Below are 19,004 nucleotides of genomic sequence, written 5' to 3'. Positions count from 1 at the left end.
TTGCATATATAGCCATTCAATGGATTGCTAGGGTGAACATTTAAATCTCATTGGCTAGCGCTTTGTTTTGCCAGTGCCTCGACCGAATAGCGATGTTTCGGTTTCCTTCAAATTTATCTTCCCGATTGGCTACTGGACTGTATCTGTCAGGCTCCGCCTTCTAACTTCTGTCGAATCAGAACTGGTCATAGATTAAATGGCGGAACGTAGGGAAGGCAAAACTTAACTGACAGGGAAACTTTTGTGTCGTGATCGGGACAAAGAGGGATTTTTTTTTTTTTTTTTTTTTTTTTGAAGGGAAAAATAAACTTGTAAAGGGAATTAAAAGAATAAAACCCCATGAAAGCAATATATTAAGTAAGTACAATTGTACATATCAAAATGTGTTAGGGTTCAAATTTTAGTTTTTTGGAATCAATAATAATTCACATACTGTAATATGTTAGTATTAGGGAAAAATGCATTATTTGGACCGCGTGTCTGGTAATGTAAGCAACAAAGAGTTTATTTCTATTTAAATGAATTGCGTTTGCTAACAATGCATTGTATTGTAGGTGGATGAGGGGAAATGTAATACTGCTGGTACTAGCTAATTCAATGTACATACAGTATCGGCATATCACTACAGATCGCGACCAAAGATTTAATACAAAATAATTTATTTTAACCTGCTATATTTGCCGAATTGGTTGTATATTTTTTGAATTGCTTGGAGAGAGGTGTGTCTGTTTCAGTGCGTTGAATGACAGTAACTTACTCAATTTTTTATTGCTTACTTGTTACGTTACGGAACTGCATTTAAACTTTAAAGATGATAGCTGTACACAAGTTAGATTGTTGAATGAAATTAAAAATAAAGTTAATGACGTTAAAAGTACATTAAAAGTACATTTACAGCAGCATTTTGACATAGCTGCAACTTTTAAACTATATGGAAACAATTGGAACAGTATATGAAAATGTCCGAGACGATCCTCATATCATTTATTTTTTCTTTCTGCTAGTAGTTGTTTGATTTGGATGGCTGTGTATTTGTGTAGCTTCCTATTAACTACAGTAGTTCTTTGTTAAGTGTGTTCTGTCATTGATGAAGAAGTGCACTACGGCTACGGTGCCCCAAAGCCACTATTATTAGACATGGACAAAATGTCGTCCTGAGCTTTAACAAAACCAATTTCTAATGAATGGTGATATTACCAAAGTACAATTGTATTGCTCAGTGTCACTGTTTGGCTATAAAACAGCAACCCAGTAATCGCTTTTAAAGTAATTCAGAGCATTGTCTGAACTGCAGCAACCTGGATACAATCTTTATTTTCTGTGAAAAGAAAAAGTGACATTATTTGAAATGGTGGCTGCTGCACAGGGGTGTTGTATAGTAAGTTTCAAAGGTAAACCTCATATTTTTAACAAACGCATGGTATGTGCACCGTGTTGTACAGTAGCATTGCTTTAGAAATGTACTGTGCATTTTGGAAATGTCTAATCTGACTCCTACAAGGTGTGTAACGACAAGAATGAATTGCTTTGTGTCCTTTGTGCTTTTTTGTCAGTCATATGGTTAACCACAGAAAGACAGGCCAATTGTGTAGAACTAGACAGTTTAGATCTTGTAGCCCACATGTAGCCTTGACTTTAAGCATCATTCAACTTAACCATACGTAAGGCCTGTATTATATTCAGATATTTAACTCTAAAATATAAAAATGTAGTACTGTAGCCTATCAGGGTTTAAAATACTGTGATGTTAACATTCTAGCAATTTACTAGAATTCTGCAGTATACTGCATGTAAAGGCATTCCATGTTATTTATACCAGCAAAAGTGAATCATGCAATTCCATCTAGTCATCAAGTTCTGTCTGACACACTGTTCAGTCTTGTGGCAGTCCTGCCATTCATATGGTAGAAATAAACTGCTTGTTTAGATAGCATATTATAGCAATATGTCAAAAGGCAGTAACCAGTTTTAAAATGAAGTTATTTGCATGTGGTCATGGTTGAAGTGTTGTAGCTGAGTAATGTAATCTGAGATCCATTAGTGCAACTATACTGTATCGAGTGTAATAGTCATACTGTAGAGCAGTTTTCTTTACTGCACTGATATGGAAATTTAGCCAGAGTGCTCAGTAACTGAATCCCATGCATGTCTGTTTCAGTGGAATGCATTTAGGTTAACATCTTGCACCACTTCAGTTAGACAGGTTGGTTTAATAAAAACTTGACAAATGAGGTGGCTGCAATTAAGAAATACGCTACAGGAGTAGTTGCATTACTGCTAAAGGGAGTGCCACAGAGTTTATGGGCAGGCAGGTTGAAACAGACATTGACTGATTCTGATTCACGACAATGGCATCACAAGTGGAGCATTCCGACTATCTTAAACTTCATTGTCACGCTGCACTATCTCCGTTTCAGCACTAATGTTTTGATATTTTTTCACTCTTCAGATTTGGAGCTACAACAGTTCAGCAGCAGCAGCTGGAGAAGTCTCATAAACGTGTTGGCTAAAGGGTTAGTGTACCTGGTTTTTTGCTTTGTCTTGCTGGGAGCAGGGTTTGCATAGTTTAGCTTTTGTGGTCGTGTTTTGCTTGTAGCTGCATGTGCTTGACTGGGAGATGCGAGATAATGCAACGCTGGTGTTTAAGTACTTGTGGCTTGGTTGCTCATGTACTCTCCACATTTTTGTGAATCATCTCCATACAAATGTAGAGGAGTACCATATCAAATAATAACTAGTACCACACTCTTACACAGAACCTGTTCGCTCTCGCATAGAACTTGTTGTAGTCTTAAGTTTTTTTTAATTTTTAAAAAATGCAATTCAATATTAGGCCATTAGATTCAGGTTAATTTCCTGAACATCTTTAACTTTAGGATTAATGAGTTTTTTAAGCCGTTTCAGTTTTAACATAATGGACATTCTTGTAACTAAAGAGAAATGTCAACTTAACAGGCCATCCATTAGAGTTCTCTTATGTTTTAGAATGCATTACTGTGTGAATGGAGAACACTTTTTTGTAGAACATAACAGTAAACAACCTTACTGTACATATACTACTATATAAACACTAAAGCTGACATGGATAGAAGTTTAGGAAAGGTTCTAAACATTTAATACTTGGGAAAATAGTTGTCTACAAAAAATCCCCAAACTCTTGTAATGCACCGTCTTTAAAAATCTATCATTCCATCCCTGTATCATGTCAGCATCCCTGTTTTTGCTTTTCTGCTGTTTCATAGCTAGTAGTGTGGCTTACAGTAATTGGAGGCATGACTGGTGTGGGTGAAATTGGGGTTTGCAAAGCCTTTCACAAGTGTACAGTAATTGATATTCATCTGGAAACCTGTTGCATTTGGATTGATGGTCAATGTGCTACTATCGAGTCCAATGTACAGTACATTACAGTCCAGTGTGTCTAGAGAGGTTACTGTTTATGAATCAGGACCCTACTAGAAATATGCATGTGTTGAGCTATGATTGTGATAGTCAGTCGTGGTCCCATTTTATTTCTGCTGCACAGTATAGTTTTCATTGTCTTTCTGTGAAACCGGCTTCCATTGCTTTAATATGAATTACCCTTGGCTAAATAAAACAAATCAAGCTGTTACTTTGAAGTAATGTTTTTGTTGTCAAAGCAGATCTTTCTGCCCACGAGTTGCCCTTAGGTTTTGAGCAGATATCCTGCAGTCCAAAGGGGGTTTTGTAACACGATTGTTTAAATGATTGTATGCTGAACAATTTCTCGTTCGAGAGAATGGACCAGTTACCCAATCAAATCATCTACTATCCTTTTTTTCAGTGACAGCTTTCATGTACTGTTGGGGATAAAGCTGCTTATTTGTAGATTAAGAAAGTAATGACTGAAAGCATATGCAATCTTGTTTAATTTTTTTAATCTTTATTTTTTTTTTAATGTCGTTAGATGACAGTTTACTGCTTTTAGCACTTTCACACCTTCTTTTTTTATTTTAACACAAGCTTGTGAAAGTACGTGGACTATACTAGATTAGCAGAGACCTGCGAAGTACAACTCAGCAGGAAATGTACAGGTAATCGAGAAGTCCTTGTGGAACACACCCTGAATCTTTCTGGAGAGTACAATTTATTATTAATGCTTTTTGAGTTGTAGGACTGTGGTTTGAAATATATTTGAATCCCTGCGACAGTTGCTGGGCAACTAACTAGAGGAACCTTGCAAACTTTAGAATCGATAAATTAGGCCAGAAGCCAGGGCTCAGTATGTCTAGTAAAACAAACTGCATGTAAAATCCATACCAGTGAAATGTACGTGAGTATTGTAGCAGTTTTCTGCTTTTCTGTAGCATAGTTCTGTATAAGCATAGTACAGTGCTCCCTCATTACACTGTAGCCAAAAAGCCTAAGAGAATGTGGTATTTATATTATTCCTCATGGCAGACAATATGTGCCATGACCTTACCAACTTCTTATCATTTCTGTGCTGTAAACTATAAATCTTAGAATAGGCAAAACCTTTGCAAAAGAGAAACAAGTATTGCATGGCTGTATTGGTACATTCTTCCATGGACCCTGACTGTGGATTGGGTCTCGTATCTGTTTTTCAAGCAGCCCGTAGTTGAAAGCTTGCGAGTTACCACAGACAAAATCGGGTCAAGAACAGTAATTTGTCGTAGATATGAAAGGGTAGGAGCTACACCAGGGAAAGTGTGTTGTATAATTGAGACCTTCATGTTCTTATACAGAAATAATCTGTTACTGTATTTTCCACAGTGATTGATACCCAGTTTAATTTACCTTCGTTCCCCTTTTACACTGCAGAAGCTTGATCTTTTTTTTGTGTGTGTGTTGGGGTCCCGCATGGATGCAATTAAAATTGTAAATCTGTACTCTACAGTAACTTATTAAATCTCAATCAAATGAGGTGAACAAAAATGATATATTTAATAAAATAAAAAGAAAGAGTTTGCAGAAGAACTTGGTTTCGTTATTTACAGTTCAAAAAGCCCCAAAGCAATTTTTTTCAATTTGGTAAATTTTAATTGACTTTATAATTGACTGATGCAGCAAAGCACTGTATAACAGAATTACTAAATTCAACTGCCCAAAAGCTCAATGCTTAAGACATTCAAACTCTGATATGAAACTGGAAGCTGCCCTTTTTTGCTCTTGTCTCTAAAGACTCTCTCTCTGAAATGATTTACAGCCACTGGGAATGTCTCCTACAGTATGCACCATATTACAAATCCTGAAGATGCCTTTAGGTGTGAAATCTTTGCGTGTTCATAAAGTGACATTGAATAAATACCAGACGTGCTCATGCACTGTTCCTGGGGACTGTACAAATACAGTGTCAGTAGTGATGAAGCATTCCAGTATCAGACCCCTTCCTGACTGCGATGCATTGTAGCTTTCTGAAATCCCCATGGTTACTGTGGAGTACTTCTGCCTCTCAACCTCAAAGTGATTCACACCTTTATCGGCTCACTCAGTCAGCCTGCTTTGCACATTAACTGGGTGTTGCTATGGTGCTTCATAGACTTATGAGGCTTCAAACACAGCATCTTATGTTCCCTTTGCAGACAGCAGCTGGACAGACTGAAAGGGCCTGTGGAACAGACTGGACACTTTTCGGCTGAGGCTAGTGTTCAGAGTATCTGATCCTGAAAAGAAACCGCAGTGAAACTGGATCTTCAGACCTAGCACTAGCCTCTCATGTAGCCCTGTTTTCAAACTGTTACTCGTTTACAGTTCCTGTCAACCAGAACTGCCAGGCATTGTCCACTTCATTGGATTTTTAGCACTGCCCCCTTGTAATGCTTTTCAATGGATGCAAATCGTATTGTGGTTAGCATTCGTGATGAAGACCAATCCTTTCATGTTCGCTACAGGTAGGCAAATCTCTCTCTTTATTTTTTTTAGTGTGCCTGTGAACTCATTTTGTGATCTGTTTTGCTTTTCCATTAATTAAATGTATTAGTATTTTAGTAGTTTGCTAATTGTGTACTCAGATTTTTTTCATACAGTCTTTCTAATAGATTTGAACTTTCTTAAAGATGCAGTGTATGACTGAAAGGTTTGTACAGTTCTGTGCTATATTTCCTTTGAATTGGCTGGATTTTCTTTGAATCTCTATTCAAAGCTGCAATTGAGCATATTACAGGAACAAATAGACTGTAATTTTCTTTCAAATTAGCCTCCGTGATTAATATATGTTATTGTTAGTTAAACACAGGGGTTAATACCACCGCTGTGTTTTCCCACAAAAAATGATGCCAAACTTTACTGTGTAGTATATATGACACTTAGTACATATGCCAAACAACTCGCTGACTTGAATTAAATCACAGGTGCAGATTTGATTTTCTAACTGTGTATTTGCACTTGCAGAATAGAGATAATTACATTGCAGCTTCGCCATAGAGAAGTACTGTACCCTACATGAAAAGGGCATTTCTCACTTCCTCTGTAAAATGACTGATAAATAGAAAAGTTTAGGCATTGTGCATTCATAGCATATATCGGACAAAAAAATAAAAACACCATAACTGATTTAATTCTCCTAGTACTAAAAAGAAACATTGGAAACGTATTTTGATGCATTTTTCCACATTGCATTGTAGTCCACTACAACTTGCTATCTTTTGATAAGGTTTTTAAAACTTGTATTGTGTGTGCACAGTATATAATAGTGGTATACTATGGCATATATACTGTAGCTTTTATGGTGCAGCTCAAACTGAAATAAAGCATTCGGACCACATTAAGCCAATGGATCAATATGGTGTGGGAGCCAGCAATCTTTTTTTTTTACAGTAATTGCCTACAGTTATATTTCATTTCCATTGACAGAGTAATGGAAATGCTTTCAGAATAGTAAACTATTCTGTTGTTTTGGTTTGTTTGTAAAAGCATAATAAATGGAGACGCTTTGGAGAAACACACACAATGAATTTCCTCATATGTATATGAAGTCCTGCTTTTACTGGCACCTTTGTGTGCCGGGTTCTTTTCTGTACAGCACTACTGCACACACTGCACACCTGGTGGAAACACAATGAGGTAATGCAATCCTCACTCTGAGCCAGTAAAAAATGATTGGGACGCATAGTAGGACCAAATTACTGCTTTGTCAATATTTAATGGCACACTGAATAGTGTAGGCCTTGGAGAAATTACAGATGCTGCATCTCAAGATGATTCAGAAACATACAACATAGTCATACAGATGGAGCATTTACAATATTCCAAGAATAAAAAATTAAGGGATGTCATGGTGTTGTTAAAATTGATTGGGTCACTCCATTCCTCCTCAAACATCAAGTGTTTGTTTTTGTTTTGTTTTCATTCTGCATTTATGACCAAGGATACTTTACACAAATATGAATGCATTTGTATTGAGAAAGATACATAACTTTCATTTGGTAACCCAAAGTTTTTCTTCAGATGAAGGGATGTTTCAGTTCGAGTGGCTGTTTTGTAAGCATTATGAATGCTTATTCACCACTGCCCCACCCTGCTGGAAAATGTACTTTTTATTTTCATGCAAGACTAAGCATGTGACTATATCTGTACATTTGTTTTAAGTACTCGTCCAGAGAACTACTGAGAAACAGACATCAACTAGTCATCATCAGATTTAATTCGCCTCCAGCGAGCGTGAGTTTCTAACCCTGATAGAGATTCAGTACGCCCACGCTGACGCGAAAGGAGAATTTATTAAAGTGTTACTGTGAGTGCATCTGTGAGCTCAATAAAACCATTTTTTCCTTCTCTTTTTCGTCATACCCGCATAGGGCTTGGTTGCTGTTTTAAAGACAAATAACCACCTGAGCTTGTGGAAAAACAGGTTCATAACACAACACAGGAAAGAAACACATTCTTCAGCAATCATTTTCGTTTTGCTCAGAAAAGTTGTTTTACATGAACACTGTGTCTTTGTTATGCTGCAAAAAATGATAATCCCCATTTGCACAACTAAATATTTTGTACAGTGTAGCACTCCTAAAGCCTTACTGTTGCAATCTGAAAGGTTGCAGTACATGTTTTTAGCGTACAGAACAGTACAGCATGACTTGGGCCATAAAGAGTTTTTTCCTGCAGATGTAATGTGTAAAGCGTAATAACCCTGTAACTGGCCAGAAAGTCATTAAATATTGCAAAGTAAAGTACTGTCTATACTATAATTAAACACAGTAGGGTCTCTTTGCTTACATTTTCAATTTAAACACCTCTAACCATTTGAGATGGGACTTTGCCCAGGTAAATGTAACACACACATAATAGCTTAAATTTTGATGAGTTATGTTTTGATTTGTACTGTAGTCTACACAAGCTGGGAGTCTCAAAGAATGTGAAATCCACCTCTCTTTAGCCAGTCAGAATGGTGGTTCGATCCTAGCAGTTGCATAATTGATCAGGTCCCACAGTGCACTTGGGGTTAACCTGGTAAGCTAGCAGGTGGATTTTCAGATTTAATTAATCGCTTGGATAAAGGTGTTTAAAAGTACCACATACTCTACGCCTTTTTTTTTTTTTTTTTTTTTGTACAGCCATAAAATGTTTGAAGTTCCACATCAATATTGAGCTGTGATGTCTTTTAAACCTTTCAGATTTAAAGGCATCAACTGCTGCACAACCTAAAAGCAAGGAAGAATGAATTGAAAATGTATCATAGGCATTGGTTGACTTCTAAATAATGTTATTTATTTGAGTGGAAAATCAACTGCGGCCAAAATGGTGCCCACACTCCGGACAAACAAACAAAAAGGATTGAGGCGTACAGCTACACTAGTGCTGTAGCCATTATTCAAGCCAACCTGTGTGTTTGCAAGATGCACAGCAGCCACACTTTCTGATCTGAGGTTGGCAAAGAATCAACTCTGAGTGGCCTTGATGGGTCCGCAAGTAACGACAATGACTGAGAATATAGTATTAGGTAGTGTGCATTGTCTATTGTAGTGGCATTCGCGCACCCACCCACCTATCCACCCATACACATGCTCGCACACACACACAATGCCACTGAAGCATATTGCTGCAACTCAACAACTCTGTAGACTGTCACAATAATTGTACAGCTGGCAACCTCCTCACTTAAAGTGTTATGGTATGTAGCAATTGAATTTGTACATGCAACAAGTGCTTCTCTGCAAAGAAACAATTTAATAGGTTCAAAGGCAGTTGTAAAAAAGCACATTTAATATTCTCTAGAGCTCCTTAGTGTGACTGTAATCACTACAGCAGCTCTCATCTTAATCACAAGTGACAGACTGACATCAGGTGCCCAAAGGACAGGGGAGAAAAAAAGTACTGCAATTAGATTAGGTAAGATTATACTCTGCATGCATGTCTGTGAAACCTGAAGTTACCCAGGATAACATTGGCTAAAGCTGCTAACTGTCACTGCAAAATAGATGCTTTGAACAAACTGGGCTTCTCTCTAGGTATACTTCGAAATGAAGCCGCTGTAGGTATTTAGAGGACTGGGGACCCTTATCTGCATGCGTTATGTGCATATACACAAGAAGCCTATATTCTAGGAATATTCCCAGTTGGAAGCCTTGCTGTCTATGCTGGAAATTTCTGCGTGAGCTGAGTTGGAGGATAAAATAATAAAACCAACGAAAAGCTTACAATGTCTGTGATGGCAATGTGCTTTGATTGTATACATCCAAAAGGAAACAGGTACTGCTTTGTTGTACATTTTTAAGGAGACAAAATATCTAAATTGTGTGTGGTGGTGGGGGAGGGGGTTATAATGTAAACTATTCCAGTAAAAAAGAAAAAAAAAAACAGGAATCTTATTTTTTCTTTATATCAAAGTTAAAAGTTTGCATTCAGTACATGGCTTTCTCTTACTTCTTCCTAAACTCTGTTTTTTTGGGGGCCTTCAGCTGTTTTAAACATGGAATTGTATTGTCATTATGTAATTAAAACAGTTTCCTGCTTGTCAAAGGGACGGTAATAACGCACTTGGGTGATGTAATACACAATACAAAGACGTCTAGTTGAAACTCTGTCAAAGATTCTTTTGGTATTCTTACTGTACATTAGGAGTCAATCATTTTTAATTGTTTGTACTGTAGTTTTTGAGTGTGGTTTGTTTTTGAACCTTGCATTTTACAGGCATATAAAACTACAGTATTTTGCTGACCGCCCCCTTCTGTATTTATTCTGCACAGATGTGTGCTTTTAAGGAAGTCCGTATGAATATGAAACACTTTTATTGTGTTCAGCAGGTAACAGAATATGGAATAACAAACAGCAGCTTTTAAGAATTGTTTGCAAAATTCATTTTTTGTGACGCAGGAAGAAAAATTCTGTTTTCTAACAAACCAACCTGTTTTTAAAAAAAAATGGCTAGAATTATTTTGTCTGCAGTGTGCATTTTCATGAAAACCTACAGTAGCATAGGGACTGAGTGACAAACTATGTATAAAACACTGCATCAGAAAACATTGTCGTGTGCCGTTCGAAAACCAGTAGCCGCATTTGCAGCATTTGACTACCAGGAGGCACATAGTTTCAACCAACATGATTTTAGCCATTCTCTCCCTGCACATCCATACTTGACTGGGGACATGAGCACTGTACACTGCAGCAACACAATTTGAGTAATTGGACAGCAACTAGTGGGATTCAGTGTACTGCTGTTGAGGCTCCCAGCTTACCTTTCAAATCCACTGTAAATTTGTGTCCATGCCTGCTAGCTGTATAGATGCATAGTTAAAGTGGGCTCCTTCTTCTTCTTGCAGAATGGAAGCCTCCTGTCTTGAGCTGGCCCTGGAGGGGGAGCGGCTGTGTAAAGTAGGAGACTACCCAGCAGGTGTGTCTTTCTTTGAAGCAGCGATCCAGGTTGGGACGGAGGACCTCCAGATACTCAGCGCTATTTACAGCCAGCTAGGGAACGCATACTTCCACTTGCATGACTACTCCAAAGCACTGGAATACCACCACCACGACTTGACTCTGACCAGGTACACAAAACTGTGAAACTTCTGACAAAGCAAAAATATTGATTTCAGACTTTCATTGCCACCTGGTGCCTGCAGAGGGTATATTACTTTTTGGTTAGGTCGTGAAATATCCGCCACAAGGTGCAAGCCAGTGTCAGGTTGATATTGTTTGTTCTATAAATAGAATGAGCCTTGCATGTTGATAATATAGAATTCCCCTCTAAGTGCCAAATGAATGAACTTTTTGAATAAAGAAAAAAAAGATCAGCATGTTTTGGTTTTGATTTTTGTTTCTAGGACAATCGGGGATCCACTTGGAGAAGCTAAAGCCAGTGGAAACCTTGGCAACACCCTAAAGGTTCTGAGACGCTTTGATGAAGCTATAGTGTGTTGCCAGAGACACTTGGAGATTTCCATTAAGCTCAATGATAAGGTGAGCAGGTTCTAGTAGTGTTGTTTTAAACTGGGATACTCGCTTAGTAAACAGTGCCTTGGTTATTTGAACACCTTGTTCTTAAACAACCATGGGTTGTGACATGGTGTTATTTGCTTTTTATTTAAATATTGATATAGGTATTATTTACAATTCAACTGCCATGTTCATTTCATGGATCCTGTTTAGTAAGTTTGCACAATATAGCAACCTTTGAAACCTTTCTGAAAATATTAGACAATCTTATTGAGAGAGTATAATTTACTCTACATTATGTAACTGGCACACTGTGTTATGCGTTCAGGGTACAGAAATGTTTATTTTGTATTATGGTTCCTCTCTGTTAAAAGTTGACTGAGACATAAAAGTGAGTAGATTCCAGATACTCATTTTGAAATGTGTTTTTGAAATGCTTCAGGTTGGGGAGGCAAGAGCACTTTATAACTTTGGGAATGTGTACCATGCCAAGGGGAAAAGCATCTGCTGGAGTGGGGCCGATCCAGGGGAGTTTCCAGAAGAGGCAATGACTGCTCTGCGGAAAGCTGCAGAATACTACGAGTGAGTCATTACTAATGACAAGCATATACACACACATCCAGTTTATGTTAGGCAGTACATTCTAAGGGGCTTTAACTTATACTTTTTTTGTTTTTAAATTAAGGGCAAATTTGTCAATAGTTAAGGAGCTTGGTGACCGTGCTGGGCAGGGCCGTACCTATGGAAACCTGGGCAACACACATTACCTACTGGGGAACTTCAGGGATGCAGTGATGTCACATGAGCAGGTAAAACAGCACTGATCACCTCTGGAGGATTCAACTTGGACCTTGTATTCCATATAAATCTGCACTTAATTGTGAAGAATGAAAAATACTGAATAATGAAGACTCCATTTACAGCAGAATGTATGTTTCTCAGCCAGTTGCTGACTATCTGGAGAAGCAGTATGGCCTTTAGCTGCCTTTGTAGATCTGTGTTGTACTTGTTGATTGTATGGGAGTATGTCACGCTTTGTCATCTCATAGAATGACGGAGGTTCTATAAGTATATTTTTTCTTTCTTTTGTAGAGGCTTCTAATAGCCAAGGAGTTTGGTGACAAATCAGCTGAAAGAAGGGCTTACTGTAACCTGGGGAATGCATACATTTTTCTTGAGGAATTTGAAATCGCAGCTGAGCATTACAAGTAAGCAAACTATTTAATGTAGCAATGCAGACGTAAGCCTACTACCAACATCTCAACAGAATAATTCCAATGTGAAAGTTACAGTTTTCTTTGCTAGCTAAAATTGATACCGGACCAGCTCTTGTCAATGCTGCTGTTGCTCTGATTGACTCTGTCTTTGTTTTTACTCTGCAGGAAAACGCTGCTGCTGGCCCGGCAGCTGAAGGACCGTGCCGTGGAGGCACAGGCGTGTTACAGTCTGGGAAACACATACACGCTGCTGCAGGACTATGAAAGGGCTATCGACTACCACCTGAAACATCTTATTATCGCCCAGGACCTCAATGACAGGTAAGTGTATGAGCCTGATGAAATCACTGGTCTGATGAACATAACTGGCATGCAGTTTGTCCTTAAAGCAAAGCTTTACATGTATTTTTTTTTGTGTTTTGCAGAATAGGAGAGGGTAGAGCCTGCTGGAGTTTAGGAAATGCCTATACTGCATTGGGGAGTCATGATCAGGCCATGCACTTTGCAGAAAAACATCTGGAAATCTCAAAAGAAGTAATGATACAGGGTTTCTTGTGCTTTATCGATTTTCATTTTTGTAACATGTATGTCTTGAGCAGATGCTGTGGCCTTGAACAGAGCCTTTGCATTTCATTTCCAAAGCTACCACTCTGTTGCCAGTCAGTGTTTTAATTGCTTATAAAATTTGTTTATGATTCTTGCCAAATAGGAGGCAAATAAAAATGTTATGATTTGTTCAGATTAAAGGACCCTAACCTTGAAGGTCTGACGAAAGCCAGTATCAAACGCTGGCTATTGTAAGAATTTGCTTTCTCTTGCATGTAGACTGGAGACCGAAGTGGAGAACTAACAGCCAGAATGAACGTCTCTGATCTTCAGATGGTGCTGGGACTCAGTTACAGCACCAACAATTCAGTTCTGTCAGAAAACCACAAAGTCAATTTCGACTCTCACGGTAATCACTTGGGCTTAGTTGGTTCACTCTGACAAATGTATATTCTGGATTGTTCAAGATGTTTACTTCATTTGAATTACATGAGTTGCATATTCGATTCTTTCTCCGACCTTGGAGTTTGAGGGCTGTAATGTTCATTACAAAATGATTAAATTATTCATTTAAGTTTGTCCTCTTGCTATGGAGAAATACAGTGTTTAATATTGTCTGTGCAGGAGCCAGGCCAAAAGCCGGAAAGAGGCACAGTATGGAAAACATGGAACTGATGAAACTAACGCCAGATAAGGTCAGTGTGTTTTTCAAACTTCATTCAGTCCACAATTGCAACTCTCAGCTGCTGGAGTAAGAGCTTGTCACTGATGGTGATGTTAACCACCCAACAGAGGATTTTTAATATTAATCTAAGGCACTGAGATATGGTACGACTATTGAATGTTCTCCTGGGTTATTTCAATTATCTTTTTCTATAGTTGTATGCTATTTGAGACACGGGTTGCAAAGTGAATTCCATATGGTTAGCCAGTAAAAAAAGAAAAAGAAAGAATTTACTCTGTTCACGCCTATCCTGCTTTTTGGTCTAGGTAGAAAACTGGAACAGCGAACTTATTACAAAACAACAGAAACCGCTCCTGGCTAAGTCATCGGCAAAGCTTTTCTTTGTAAATCATCTGAAAGGCAAAAAGCACAAACACAACGGCTCCGCTGCTAAGGTTCTGCAGGACACCACTAATTCCATTGAGTGCAAGGATGTCCAGGTCCAGGTACACCACAAGGTGAGCTTAATGCTGTTTTCTGTGCTGCTTTATATTCCATTTTATAGTCCTCCATCAGAGGAGCTATGTAAACAATGAAGGTTATACAGCAGGAGTTTAGATGAGATTTCTTGTTTTTGGATTCAGATGCGTTAAATAAACTTAAAACCTTATTTGCAAAGCAAGACTGCCATGTTTGTATATACTGTATGCAGCACAGCTGTATTTTATCTAAATAATATTTTTGAACAGCGATTGATTAGAGAATATATTTAGGAAGTGTTAAAATCCTTTTACTACATAAACTCCTTATTTTGTTAAGCATTTTCAGTGAATTTACTGTTGCCTAATCCAGTGATTACTCAGAGTGAGAACTGTTGGTGGTGCTTCAGAAGTGTAAATACCTACTGAATGCAGCAAGCACGCTGGCTATTGTATTGCTCCATGTGAAATATTTCCTGCCTCTATAGAAAATGTTTACCTTTTAAAGAGTGTATTCTACACAGCAGCTGCTGATTTACACACTCCAGTGTTATCAGGTTTGTGTGTACCTTTGATGTTAGCACATGTTTTATCTTATTTAATAGTCCTTTACTTTACTTCAGTTTAATTGTGTTGCTTAAACCAGTTTTATTAGTGCACAGTTTGTTTTGAGCAGCTTAAATGTAAATGGTTGAATGCTGGCAATGCTGGGGTTATGCAGATTAAACTATTAAACTATAGTAACCGATTTACTGCATGGTTGATATAAAATATTTAGTCCTTGTTTTCCTGTGTTGAGGAACTGTTGGTAAAATGCAATACAAATTGATTCTAAACCTGTGTTGAATCAATTTTATAAAAAGTAAATGGTGCCTATTGTTATGTTTATAATATGAATATAATAAAAACAAATTTGATCCAAGTTATAAAATTCCCTGAGTAGAATCCATACAGTTGTGTGAGACCACTCCCCTTCAGAAATTATTATAGGGTGGCAGGAATTTTCACTATAATTTGTTTTTATAAAGCAGAATGCCTGCCTAGTAAAATATATAACCAAAAGGCATAGCAAAGCATATTGGTAGTTTCACACTGCTTTTAATAAGCAATTTAGATGCTGGAATTTTATTTTCTTTTTAAATGCTGCTGTGTTTTAATTAGGGTCACTGTATTGAGCATTGAAAAGAAAACACTTAACAGAACCTTGGGAGTATTTGTGTAATATAGTAGAGCAAATAACTATGAGAATTAAGGTTTAATTGAATATACTGTTTGTATTGTATAAGAGATACAATTAGTTTGGATAATTGAGTAGAGTGTAGTTCAAGAATGCTGTTGTATGTTCCATTTTGTCACCAGACCTGTCTGGGTAGTTTTCCTCATACCTGTGTTTTGCTATGGGTTTTTTTTTTAATTTTAAAGTTCTATAGAAAGATCTCTCTTCGCAGTTCGGGGTCAGCAGGTCAGTGCAGGAATGGAGGTGCTTGTTGTTGAGAATTTACTGTGGTAACCATCACATTGGCTACTTTTAGTTTCTTGCCGTTGGATCTCAAACTAAAACGGGTCTTGAGACACGAGTCAACTTTTAAATTGCAAGGCTGTGAACCAATTTTGAGTGTGTGCTGAGGCAGATTGGTTTTGTACATTATGAACACCTTGTTAATGGTGCCTCTCTTGTGTTCTAGGGAGCAAGTCCTGACATGCTTGGGGACGAGGGTTTCTTTGACCTGCTCAGTCGATTCCAGAGCAATCGCATGGATGACCAGAGGTGTTCCATAGAAGATGGAAAGAGTAGACTGTCTGTGCCTGAGGCAGTGACACCCAAACCACAGAGAACAATGCAAAAATGTAAGCTGAGCAGCTGAACTGATACCTGAAAAATAACTAAATGCTGGTCAGCAGAAATGACTTCTGGATTTAGTACTACCTTGAGTTTGATGTTTTAGTATGAGCTGGGCTATTTAACCTTAACACATTAGTGGTATTCTTATAAGAAACTGCTCAATGTCATGATTCCTTTTCTATGTGCGTGTGCTGTGACCAGTAAACCGCTATTGTCCTGCTATAGCACAATCCTAGAATACAATCTTAAATTCAAATTGTTTCACGCTAGTATTAAAAGTTACTGATGAATGCAAACTAAAATCCTAAAATGGATTTAATATCTTAAAAATAAATTATTTCAAAATGTTTGTTTCTCTTCATGGCTTCCTTTTTAACCTGTTATTTTGCATATTTTCAGCCCATTCTGCATCTGTTGTTTCACCCCACACCAATCAGTTCTTGGATCTAGTAGCCAGCTCTCAAAGTCGGAGACTAGACGACCAGCGGGCAAGTGTTGGAAACTTCCCCGGCCTCAGACTGAACCAGCAGAACAGCCAGTCTGTCCTCAGTCATCTCATGGCCAACGCTGACAACAAGGAGCCAGATGAAGACTTTTTCGACATGTTGGTTAAATGCCAGGTTGGTATAATATTAGTTTGTTTTTATTATTTTATTTATCATAGAGCAGGGGGTCCAGAAGAAGTTTGGAAGCACTAGTTATGTAATAACAATTAGGGGCTGATGTTCTAAGGTGGGCCAGTCACAGCGCAAACAAACCACAATTTGCATTTTCGTTGCGACAATTTGCAAAGTATAAGTCTTGTCGTATGTACTAATTTAAATATTTGTTGCGTCGTCTTAGCGAGATCTCTAGAATACATTGCGAGAGTCGTGCAGCATTGTTCAGATGAATAGCAGGAGTTGAGTTGTGATTTGCTGCAGCAGAAGGTGCCCAAAGGATAATGTTTATACACGCAAGGGTGCAAGAATAAAAAAAAAACACAGTTTTTGTTAAATGTAACTGTCATCTATACAGGCCCCAACCTTCACCCCCAAAAAGCTTTTCATAATTTTACAGTAGCCCCTAGCTAAACCGGACATATAGATCTCGATGTATTTTAAATATAAATCATTGTGCTGAAATAACACTAATGTGTTTTGGGTAGTCTGCACATTACATTATGTAAAAATATAAATCTGTACAGTAGGCCTATACAGTACAGTAGAAAAATCTAATGAATACCTAGCGCACTTTCTTTTTACTTAAGTGCTTTTACTTATAATGTGAATAAAAGATTGTTTTAAATTGAAACTAAATGATTTTAGGGTTTTATTTTATTTTAATTATTATTATTTATAACTTGGCCTACTTAGTAGCCTAGACAATTAACACACAATAGATCATGGTCCGATACAGATGCTCAGAATGAGGGGTTAGTGACACATGTGTGCAGTCTACCTGACTTTTTAGTGAAAATTAGGTACTCAAAAATGCATTGACCACAACTGGCAATGCACAAGAAAAAGCAGACTGGGAAATGCCAGCAACAATTGCGACTATTTAAAACGTGCTTTCAAAAGTTCTGAACAGATTGATGCAGTTTAAGTGTCGTAGTTGTCTGCAGCTATAGTACATCTCATTATATTTGTGAACACTCATTTGCACTCCTTCCACCCACTTTTTGTGAATTTATGCAGGAACGCCCATAACTGCATATTCATCTAAGGCTGAACACAAAGAAAAGCTGCTGCCGCAAACCACTTCTTAAAAAGTCGCCAACAGCATTGTGCATGTTTCGTACATTTCACCCTAGCCTTCCGACTCGTTTGCGACTGTTGCAACAGGAGCAACACTTTAGCACTTAATGTCATTTAGAATGCACGCCTCATGAGTTCATGTAATCCTACTTCTGTTTCTGTAGGGTTCTAGACTGGACGATCAAAGATGTGCTCCACCCGCTCCAGCACCCAAGGGCCCCACAGTTCCTGATGAAGATTTCTTCAGCCTTATCATGCGATCTCAGGCCAAGCGAATGGATGAACAGCGGGTTACTCTGCCCTCGAACTCAAAACGCCCCAGCTCGTACTGAAACAGCCACTTGCAAGCTTAATGTTGCCCCCAAACTTTAGCATTAATTCACAAAGTGTAAAAGTACTGTAATAAAGAACTGTTCTATTTCATCAGTTCAAGGAATGTTTACTGTAAAATTAGGGTCCAGAAATGGGGAACCTTTATCCACCGTCTCAAATCCAAAGTGGAACAGTATAAATGCCTACTGTTAATGTTAATGCACTAATGTTCAAAATTAATTAAAGAAACACTTTTTTTTTTTTTTACATAAAATTCAGAATTATTAATTATTTGGAAGCTCTTTTTTTTATTAATGTACATTGTGTTATCTTTCATGGCTGACTGTCTATTTAAGCTATTGGTCAACTGCCATTTATTTGAATGCTCTAGCACATTCTTGCTAACTGCCATTGGTAACAATAGTTTTTTGTGCATTGAACTTTGAAGATGTATATTATTCGCACTACATTAATGGTACGTTTCTTTCTTTTTTTTTTAACGCTTCTGTAGATGTCATTCTTTTTGTTGCCTACAAGAAAACTCATAAGGGAAAAGAAACATTAATTTACTGCCACAGGAAAACATCTTAGTTTTGCAAAACAAGCCAGTGCTATTTTATATCTCTTGTATCTTTTGTTGTATTTCCAAGATTCAGGAATAAACCAATTTCTTCACACTACATTGTTAGCTGTGCTTTAGTTCCTTATTTCCTTTTAACCTGACCTGATCTACTGGCATCTCTGAACAAAATTAAAAACTGGGCTGTTTTTGAAAGACTTGCATTCCTTGTTGTCATTTTACTGAAAAGATCCCCCTTGTGATTAAATTAAAATAGTCAAATCTATATATAAACCACC

General features: G+C 37.7%; 1 protein-coding gene across 4 annotated transcripts; it reads left to right on the top strand.

Annotated features, from left to right (window-relative positions):
* Window positions 1-199: 199 nt before the first annotated feature.
* LOC121330801 (G-protein-signaling modulator 2-like) lies at window positions 200-18,921 on the top strand. 4 transcript variants are annotated; one of them, XM_041277597.1, is made up of 16 exons: window positions 200-357; window positions 2,450-2,513; window positions 5,562-5,870; window positions 10,737-10,958; window positions 11,235-11,370; window positions 11,789-11,928; window positions 12,032-12,155; window positions 12,439-12,554; window positions 12,729-12,884; window positions 12,989-13,097; window positions 13,389-13,518; window positions 13,734-13,804; window positions 14,100-14,291; window positions 15,938-16,100; window positions 16,495-16,715; window positions 17,999-18,921. In XM_041277597.1, exons 3-16 carry the CDS (start codon window positions 5,806-5,808, stop codon window positions 18,164-18,166), a joined length of 2,013 nt encoding a protein of 670 aa, XP_041133531.1. In that variant the 5' UTR covers window positions 200-357; window positions 2,450-2,513; window positions 5,562-5,805; the 3' UTR covers window positions 18,167-18,921. The 4 variants fall into 4 exon arrangements, with proteins under 4 accessions (XP_041133531.1, XP_041133532.1, XP_041133530.1 ...); XM_041277598.1 differs by lacking the exon at window positions 5,562-5,870; XM_041277596.1 differs by lacking the exon at window positions 200-357 and having other exon boundaries at window positions 2,347-2,513.
* Window positions 18,922-19,004: the final 83 nt, after the last annotated feature.

The sequence above is a fragment of the Polyodon spathula genome, chromosome 18 (genome assembly GCF_017654505.1).
Source record: "Polyodon spathula isolate WHYD16114869_AA chromosome 18, ASM1765450v1, whole genome shotgun sequence".
Taxonomy (NCBI): Eukaryota; Metazoa; Chordata; class Actinopteri; order Acipenseriformes; family Polyodontidae; genus Polyodon; species Polyodon spathula.
Note: the sequence above shows the minus strand (reverse complement) of the source record. Positions and strands in the feature narration are given on the sequence as shown.